General features: G+C 42.0%; 1 protein-coding gene across 2 annotated transcripts; it reads left to right on the plus strand.

Annotated features, from left to right (window-relative positions):
- Positions 1-1,536: 1,536 nt before the first annotated feature.
- immp1l (inner mitochondrial membrane peptidase subunit 1) lies at positions 1,537-9,791 on the plus strand. 2 transcript variants are annotated; one of them, XM_083900446.1, is made up of 6 exons: positions 1,537-1,635; positions 2,312-2,422; positions 2,904-2,992; positions 3,176-3,302; positions 8,698-8,808; positions 9,674-9,791. In XM_083900446.1, exons 2-6 carry the CDS (start codon positions 2,318-2,320, stop codon positions 9,752-9,754), a joined length of 513 nt encoding a protein of 170 aa, XP_083756572.1. In that variant the 5' UTR covers positions 1,537-1,635; positions 2,312-2,317; the 3' UTR covers positions 9,755-9,791. The 2 variants fall into 2 exon arrangements, with proteins under 2 accessions (XP_083756572.1, XP_083756571.1); XM_083900445.1 differs by having other exon boundaries at positions 1,549-1,709.
- The last annotated feature ends 546 nt before the right edge of the window (positions 9,792-10,337 follow it).

Consider the following 10,337-nt stretch of genomic DNA (forward strand, 5'->3'; position numbering starts at 1 on the left):
AGAGAGAGAGTGGCTTTCCCGATTCTTAGCTTGTGAAAATGAGAGGTCACAGACATTCAATCACAGGTCTCCATCGATGTCCACCTAATTTTGAATCCCACCGGAGTCACTGCAGCATTTCCCTTTTTTTTATTAAAACACATAGGTAATGCTATTGTTCCGTGCACATTCACTCCACATGCGCACACACACACAGACACACACTATCAATGACAGAGGGTGCCTCAGAAAACCAGGCGGCTGCATATGGACTCTCTTGATATCAGTCACTGGCCGTGTGATCTTGTTATGCAAAGTCCCTTAATCCCTACCTATGATGAATTGTGTGTGTGTGTGTGTGTGTGTGTTTGGAGGGTGGGTACATGAGGGCAGCTGTACAGGAAGGTTGTCTACTGTGCTTTGTGAATGAGAGGTTGCAGAAAAAAAAAAAAAAAAAAATTCCTGTGAGATCAGGTCTAAGAGTGTATTACCGTACCACCATGACGGAAATGCCTGAATGCAGATCTGAGATTCACATTAACCTCAAGAACACTTGCTTCCCGTCACACAAATGTTATGGCCAGAGGTGTGATGGTTATGTCTCAGTCACTTTATTGGAACGCATCCAGAAAATACGGGAATACGTGTAGGAAGTTTTAAAATAACAAACATTTCGTGAAAAGAACAGCTCCTACAGGTTAAAGTGTCAAGTTTTCAGGTTGACCTTCCCTCACAGTTCAACAATGGCACCACCCTGGTGCTCTTAAACCTGTAATAGAACCCTGATTAATGTTAAGTAAGTCACATCATTCATAAATATGTATATGTATGTGTATATATGTATAGTATGTATATATATATATATATATATATGTGTGTGTATATGTGTATATATGTATGTGTGTATATATATATATATATGTGTGTATATATATATACACACATACATACATACATATATACACACACACATATAAATAATATTATATATCCCTTCACCTGCCCGAGCGCTGCCATCACAGCTGTAACAAAAAAAGCTGAGGGTTGCCTGGGGTGATCACAGAACAAGAGGGAAGTAGCGGCACACAGGGAGGTGAAAGCATGGCGTTGGTCTTTTTTGGATCAGAGAGGATGTGGAATGGGCCAAAGAGACAAACCATGCTTGGGATGACAGAATAGATAGAGGGTTTAATAGGTGGAATATAGCTGGCATGAATGAGAGAGCATTGTGTGTGTGTGTGTGTGTGTGTATGAGGAGGAGAGTGGAGGGGGGTAATGGGATTAGGGGTAACACCTTTGGTAGGGCTTGGGAGAGCCACCTGACACCCGGTCTGTTGGGGAGCTGGGGAGAAAGAGTGGGGGGGCAAGGGAGACATTGGGGGTCTAATCCATGTCCATCTTGGGGAAGTCATTCCCAGAGCTCTGAGGATTTGGGGCTTTGGTTTCCGCTCTGCTTGCTTTGGTTAATAATACCCTGGGAGGGAGAGAAGACATGGAGAGAGAAATAGAGACAGAAGGAATGGGGGAGATGCAGAAAAAGATTTCTTTAGCCTTTGGTGGACTGACAGGACGGCAGCTTGAAGAACGGACTATAACCTCCGAACCAAGCTGTGTCCCTGCTTTCCTAAACATACAGTTGTGTTGGTGTGCACACGTGTGAGTGCAGATGCACCTGCGTACACACTGTGCCGTTGTAAAGATTGACTCACTTTCTTCCATCCGTCTAACAGGTTGAGTAAAAGTCAATAACCTGAGTGTGGATGGGATGTTTGCCCAGAAGACACATGGACAGTCCGTGTGTGTGTGTGTTTTTGTGTGACCAGAGTGTTTGCAGGGTGGGTGGTGGGGCCACCGGGGCGTCTCTCCGTTTCTATGGTGCTGACAGAAGTTGATAACTGTTCCAGTAATTGTGGTCATATCAGAGGCAGCACAGTGTCAGGGACCAACAAGCTGGAGCTGCATGGCTGGATGTGTCACAGCTTCTGTGTTTGTCCGTCACCTCGGCTCGAGGTGTTGATTGGTCCATCCTACGCGGGATCAAAGTTCAGCACAGTTTTCTGGTGTGAACTGGCTGCTCAGCCTTTTGAGAATGAAACACCAGGGAATGTGCCATTTTAGCAGTACGCCAACTGTGACAACCTCTTCCACACCTTTTCAGCAATTAAACCCCTAAACTGCGTTTGTTTTAAGAAATCCATGTAGAGGTGCATAACCCCTACCATTCATGTATCAGACACTGAATAATTATCCCATCACTGCATATATATAGAGAATTTGATCACTGCGTTTTACATTGAGCCGTAACTTGTGGTTGTGTTTTGTGTTTTCACAGGTGAAGATGTTCCGCAGAGCGCTGGGGAAGACTTTAGGATTTGTGGGCTACACCGTCCAGTATGGCTGCATCGCACATTGTGCCTTTGAATACTTCGGAGAATTTGTGGTGGTTGGTATTGATATTATTAGAGAATTAAAGCTGGGGTAGTCAGCATGTACAGATGCACACATTTAATTCTCAATATACGTTACCTGACATTGGACATTTTTTGAGTTGCTCCCCAGTGTAGGCAGTTGTTACTAATTCTGAATCAGCAGAGGGACATGTACGTGCAGCTGCCATATGAGTTGCCCTCTCACTGAACTCCTGAGTGATTTGTAAAAAGGCTCCTGTTACAGGCCAGATTTGCCCAAGGCTGCAAACAGAGTCTAAAGGAGGTGCAGAAGTTTAGTTCTCTCTCAAATCCCTTGATTAACACTGTGCTGAAAAGTTATCATGGGATTAGTGAATAGAAAGAATAGAAGGCTTTATTATCATTGTGTAGAATACAATAAGATCCATTACACCAAAAAGAACTTCCCTACCCCAGCTTTAATTACTTAAATTCATGCACAGGAAAAATAATTCTGTTTTCTCTCTTTTGCTTCAGTGCTCTGGTCCATCAATGGAGCCTACGATTGTCAGCCGTGACATTGTCTTTTCTGAGCGGATGAGTCGTCACCTTTGCAAAATAGAAACGTGGGTTTCAGTCAGTGTACATGTCTGATTTCATCATTAACATTTTTGTTGTGTTTTGTGTTCTTTTCTTCAATGTTGTTTTACCTTTTCTTTTTTATATATTTTTTGTCCCACTTGAATTTGAATACATTTGACATAGACATGTGTTGTCACAAATTGACTGTGTTTGTTTCCTTTTTTCAGGGGAGATATAGTCATTGCAAAGAGTCCATTTGACCCAAATATGAACATTTGTAAAAGGGTAATTGGTTTGGAGGGAGATAAAGTCTGCACAAGTTCTCCATCAGATTTTTTCAAGACCCACTCGTATGTGAGTATATTTTATGTTCACATCACACAAGCCCGTATTTGTCGAATGTGTCTTTTCTTGTACATCCTGTGATCACCTGTTTTACAGGTAAGTGTTATTTTCACGACTGCAAGACAAAGACTCTTTTCTTTGAACGAGAGAATGTTAAAAAAAAAAAAAAAAAAGATGTTGGGGAAATAGAGTGAAACACATTTCTAGCAAAGCACTTTATTTCAGCATAAATTGACAGACAGAATGTCTGTGCATAATGCAAACAACGTCTTTATCTTTGGTTCTCTTTGTGTTTGCACCACACAGTCTATAGACCGTCATAGTTGTTTACATTTTAGACTGCACACATCCATTTTGTGTCATTGGTCAAAATATCAGCTTTTGACAACACCTATATTTCCTCAGAACAGTGATAAAACCAGAGAGTGAGCAGGGGTTCTGCTGCCGAAACCACTGTCATTGCTTTTCTATTACTACTCTCCCCAACGCCCACAGCTCAGGCCTGCAATCTCTCTGAAGCCTGTTAGAGTTAGTGCCACCCGAATGAACAGACTGATGGGTGGGCGGAGGTGTATGTGCGAGAGTGTGTGTGCGCGCGCGCGCGGGGTATAGGAGTGTGTACATACGTATTGCAAACCCAGAGGTTGTGTTTATTTTGCATGTTTTTTTTTGAATTTATGGCGTATTTTATAGACGATGCAGACAGTTGAATGGGTTCAGTGGAACATAGCACAAGAAGGCCAAAAACTGTAAGTGTCATTCAGCAAATGAAATGGAGAAATAAAGCGGTTTCCTCTTCTTTTGCTAGCTTCACCTCCATATTCAGCGTACAGAGCTTGTAAAAGGAGACAATGATGCGATACCAGGATGTAGTCACAGATTCAAGCCTGAGTTCCAGTTGGTTTTTTTCTTGCGATCAGGTGAAGAGCTGCCAGATTTAGGATTCTGAATCAAAATGTATATACTTGCACTTTATTGCATTGGATTGGATTTATTGTTTCGGCTCACTTTCTGCGATTTTTAAGTCTGATTAATCAGTTTTATCTTCTTCACGCCAGTAATAAAACATATGTAATCTTTAGCTGTAATCATACATACAACTAAGTAGTTGTATCTGATTTTTATCTAGATTTATGGATTGGTTTGTTGGTTTGTGGTGTTAAATCGAGGTGAAATGTGAAATAACGTTGTTCTCTCACCCACTTCCTCTCTTATAAACACAACTGATGTTACCGTTGTATTAAGTTTTTTTTCCCTTCTTTAATAACATTTTAAAAGCCTCACAAGGGCAGGTGTTGTAAAGTAGCATTTTACAAACTCTGAAGTCCAACTGTATATTTTCAAAGGACTACAACCCCTACGTATTTGTTCAATTAAATTGTTCAAATAAATCTTTTCAGGTGGCGCAGACACAAAGTCAATATTTGTACAGCGAACCTCCAACATCACCCGCCAATTTATTTGTCGAAAAGAAAAAAAGGTAGAAACTGAAAGAGCAATGTGTCGTTTATGAAGCCGAATGTCACAAAGCATTTTCTTTATTTCCCTACACTGTATTATCTGCTTTGTCATGTTAATTTTTGAACACCCGGGGGCAAAAATTCAAAAAATCATATGTGTTTGTGTGCAGCTATTAGGGTGGTGTGAGGCATTATGGGGTGGACATGTAAAGATGAATTTTTGGAAAGTGGTGTTAGACCTTGTCATCACCTCTCCTTTCTTGTTGTTGTTGTTGTTCTGAGTGGCAGGTCCTCTATCCTGAGAGATCTAACTGGAGACTAATTGCCTTGTCACCTTTTAGGAATCATCTCTGTGTCTGAGCTTTTGTGTCAAAACATTGACACGTGATCCCTAAAATTATAGCAGAAGGAGAGACACGAAGAGAAAGGCAGAGATGTTCTGTTCTTTTGCAAACGAAGATGAGATCGGCGTGGTGAAAGATGAGCTTGATAAGCCTGCATGTATTTAAGCTGAACTTAATTTGCCACCTCAATCATGTTAACATAATGAGTACTGTAATGGTGTGGTTGTTGAACACCACACCGTGGAGCTCTAGTTTCAGCTCTCCTTGACAAGTTTCTGACAGGTACACAATGCCTCGCGTCAACGTGGCCTACATCCACAGGACGGGTGTAATGTCTGCCATCCATCACACCATAGCTGTCAGCAGGGCGGATTAAAGTGACTCCGTGAATAAATACAGGAACTCCTACCTGGATCTTAAGAGGATCTGTTTTTCCTGGCCCACATTTTAACGACGCAAGTTAATATATGTGTGATAAAAAGACAAATGACTTAATCTGTCCTCGCCACCCTGTCGAGAGTGAAACCTCACACGCGAGAAATCAAGTGAGGAACTCTAATGTGCTCAAAGAACACGTATAGCTGGCCAAATATGGATCACTATCAGAAAGTCATGAAAATTAAGATAACAATGTGATTGAAATTAGGTACAGGGTTCCCGCACCTTGGTTGACCTTCAAATTCAATGACTTTTCAAGGACCAATTCCCTCAAATTCAAGACTGACACATCTTAAGATTGGAGGTCAACTTGTAAGAGCCGCTTCGCCCATGGCGTCCACTTTCATTGATTTGCAGCGCGCTCTACATCTGAACAAGTGATTGTTGTTGGGATGTTGGTTCAAGACAGTCTTTGTCAGTTTTCTTTGTTGAGCCAAAGATCTTGGAATGTCCATTTCCCAGGCATCACGCCGTCATTTGCTTACGTTACTCACTAATTGTTCTGCTTGGAATCTCACGTCAACGGCGGAGAGAGACAGTGGACAGTGTCCACAGCACTGCTAGTAATTCCGACTACTCGATGTTTTTTCTGCGTAGGCCAAGTATACGTACATCAAGCAATGCATGAAACAGTAGGTGGCGTCATAACAAACGAGGGAGAACCAAATATCGTCTTCCTTGCATAAAATTGGGAACCCTGTATGTAAACGTTCCGTATATATTGCTAAAAACAAACAAAAGAAAACATTTCCTGCATCAGCCCATGTCTCACCCTCTCACCAAGTTCCAACAAGATTGGTTCAGTAGTTAATGTCGCTGGAAGATGGATAAATTAAGAAAGCAAACGAGCACTGACAACAACCTCCTAGGTGTTGGTAATCATAGCTTTGTGGCGATTTACATGCACTCGAAACAGTCCTTTATTATGTTTTTCCCCTTCTTCACACACCTGCAACTTTTGCAACATTATCCTTTTGTTAGTCACACTACAGCAGTTCCAACTCCTTTTTTATTTATTTTTTCCTGAATTTTATTTAAAGGTGAAGTAAGTAGTTTATAGTGTCATCTAGAGGAGAGGCTGAAATTTACAACAAAGACCTGCTCCTCTGCTCACCCCCTCCCTTCCCTGAGCGCTACGGTTTCCGCAGCCGGTCAAATGTCGAACTCGTCGTCTTTCTCTGTGTCAGCAGATGAGGTTCGTGAGGTGAGGGAGAGGGCGGAGCTACCACGGCCGTAGCAGACGAAGCGGAGAGAGTGGAGGCGGGACTTCCGCTACAAGTAAAGCGACGCTTGATTTGTTCTCTCGCGTTTGTCCTTACAGGCTCCGGTAGAAACATGGCGTCTCTCTGCTAACAGTGGCTATGCAACCGCGGCCCGCGACCATGTTATTTTACATGACTTTTTGAAACACTACGAAAATGAAACAAAAACTATTATACAACGACTAGACAATGCAGGAGCACATAATATGTATAAAAAAGTGGATTTTGGGTTATATAAACCCATAAATACTACATATTGTCCCTTTAAGTCCAATCTTCTCTGAGGCTCATGTGAGTACATATAAATGAGAACATATAAATAAAATCAAGGTGACGGGTTTAATATATATAGATTTTGACAACAAATCTCACTCATCATCAAATCGAAGTTAACTTACTAAGGAAGAAGTTGAAATATTGGGATATTGTGGACTTGGCAAAGAGTAGATCCCCAATTTTTTTTAGCTGTATGTTGTATTCTTCAGTTACTGTTGGCCATGTGTTGTGTGTTTTCCTTGTGAGTTACCCTGTGATTCTCACCCAGTGTCAATCTGGTTGAGTGACCCAATTTGGAATTTTCACTCGGGCTGGATTGTGATTGAAGGGATGTGAAGTGACGTCAAGAGTGGCTATGAAAATTGTTTGTGCGTTTTTAGACCTTTAGTTCAGCAGGGGATTTACCAAATTCTTGGCCAACACTTGACATTTCTTAATCAAACTTCTGCCTTTCAGATTATAATGTTGTTTTTTTTGAAGAAGGACGAGGATAAACAGAGGGTTTTTCCGGCTTGACAGATGACAAACGGTGGTGTTTCTTCTTCCTGTGCTTGGGAGCCAGCATATGTTACCATGTTAATGAGGTGTAATGGTGGGAATCCAGCATGCTGACATATGGTTCTCAGATGACTCCTTTAATGATATTCATTTGTGTTGTCGTTATTTACCGAGTTGTATAAGCCCGTGTTAGGTCAACATGTCACTGCCTCGTGATTATGTCACGTCATCCGTCTCAATTATGGAATATGGAATGAAACGCAAGAATCCCGCAGTCGGACAAGAAAAAAAAAAAGCTGCATCCAGAGTGCCAGGTGACGAGGAGTGAGGAGTGTGAGCCGAAGCGAGGACGTGGCCGTGACGTCACCTCGCTGCGGACAATGCTCCGTTTCTCTTTTATTCGCGTTGCTCTCCTTCCTTCAGATGGACTTTTGCCGTTAAAAAGTTAGGCAACACAAAAATAGACTCGTGGACTGTGATGCCCATTATGACAATATAATGTGTTGTTGATCCTGTCTGCACATATAGGGGGGACAGCGCACTTAATTAGGGGCCTTGACAAGCCTACTCTCCTAAAGTGATGAGATTAATCATAATTGGTGTCACTGTGAATTAGAGCCCGCTTGGGCGACCGCCCCACTGGCAGGTCGGACTACGGTGGAGACCCTTGGACGCTGCTGCTAGCCGCAGCTTAGCCCTCTTTTTTCTTCCTCTCTCTCCATCTCCTCTCTCTCTTTCTCTCTGCCCCGGCTATCTCGGGCCCCTCTCTAGCTTTGCCTCTCCCTGGGTAAGAGGGGCGCAGATCTCAGCCAACAGCCTAATGACCCCGTTTGAAGTTCTTCTAAATCCCTCCCGACCCTGCCCCGTTACCCATGACCCCTCTTCTGAGGCAGTACAGGGTTAAAGAGGGACAGGCAGGTTGACGTTAAGATTGGCTAAGGATGGAGGGAAGGAGGGGAGCGTCGTTGGGCATTAGGGGTGGGGTTATGCTATGTTTTTTTTTTTACCACCGTTGATCAATTTAAATAAAACAGCTTCTTCAGTGTTTTGCTGTGTATTTTTGATTCCCCTTTGTTGTTTGGTAAGAATCCCAATTTTCACCTTCTTTTCTGTGTGATATTTTTAGGTTCCAAAAGGCCATGTATGGCTGGAAGGGGATAACCTTAGGAATTCCACTGACTCACGGAACTATGGCCCAATTCCCTATGCCCTCATCAGAGGCCGTGTTTGCTTAAAGGTAACAAGGGAGATGCTTGTGTGTCTGGTCTAATAGAAACGTTCTTGAAATCGCAGGAGGAACACTATCTGTTAAAGCCAAAATGTGTGTCAAAATGCCGCTTTCGATGAATTATTGTCTTGACCTCTACATTCCTGCACAGATAATCACACATTAATCCTTTTAAATGTGTTTTTTGAATGAAAATGAGAATGTAAAATTGACAATCCCCACTGATTACGCAATTAATCTCAATTAGATATTTACTAAAAATTGTTCAGCTCTAGTGTGTGTATAACCACACATTTCAATGTGAATGTGTTTTTCACACAATAAGGACCGTTTTCTCTCTGAAAGTCTCTTTCAGAAGCATCAAAACTCACCAATATTGATGAAAATCAATTCTATTGTTCAGTGCAATTAGCAATCCTGTGCTGTAGTGTGGGCGTCAACCCCCGCTCTCTTTTATAAGTACCTCACAGCCTCTACATTTGTCGTCTTGTACAATGACAATAAAGTTCAGTATGTCCATTTCAAGCACAATGCAGAGATATGAGTCAGTTGGAAGTTCAAAGCAACTGTGTCTGATTGACCAAAGCCTGGACAGCATATTGTCTAGCTTTCCATTCAGCTGTGTTGTCATGTCACTGGACGTCATAGCAACCACGACCCTGGAAACAGGTCAGCCAACCTTCTGTCCATCTGATTGGACAGCGACACTCCACTGGAGGCCCTATTGCGACAGCTGATGAAATAACAAGATCGGTATTACCCAAATGTGTCTAAAGGAGTGAGATTATGTGTTGTGGGTAATGGTTGGAAGTGCTTTATTTTGGGTCTTATCTCTTTTAACCCATTGTTTCTCTGTGCCCTGTGTCCTTTGCAGCTCTGGCCACCACATAGTTTTGGGACCCTCGATGAAAGCCCCAGCAGACGGATTAGTAAAAGTCAGAAAGACTCGGACTGACACTGGTCATCCTGTATGTTTACCTTTTTTTCAATCATTTTTAAATAAAGTTGATATTTATTCAAATTTCAATAAAAAAAAAAAGTCTTTCTGGGGAGATATTTTGCACATATTCAGGTTTTGTTGCTTTATAACTGACCATGACTAGTGGAGCTCGAAGTGTGTTCAGTGTAGATGTGAGTGCTGCGTGAGAAGCAAGTAAAGCTGCCTCTCTGTGGAGCTGCTGAGGATGAGATGCACAAGGTGTGCGCTGGGAATCGTACTCATTCAAAAGCAAATAATTACATTTCAAATTAATAAATTAAAAGACCACACATACCAGTCTGTAGCAGAACATGCTGCATATTGGGTTTGTGATTTAATTGGTTCGGAAATGCTCCTAAAATCGCACGTTAGCCTGTTGTTTGTATGCGTGTTACAAACAACAATATCGCTATGTATTTGCAAACCCACGAGTCCAGCAAAAAAAAAACACCTCATTCCCTCAAAAAGATGCTATTAATGTTCTGTTTTACGCTTCCTTTTATGTATTAAGGCAAAAACAAAAGCTCTCTTAATGTTAAATATTTCATTACACTGCCAG

Source organism: Microchirus variegatus (assembly GCF_963457635.1).
Source record: "Microchirus variegatus genome assembly, chromosome: 14".
Lineage (NCBI taxonomy): Eukaryota > Metazoa > Chordata > Actinopteri > Pleuronectiformes > Soleidae > Microchirus > Microchirus variegatus.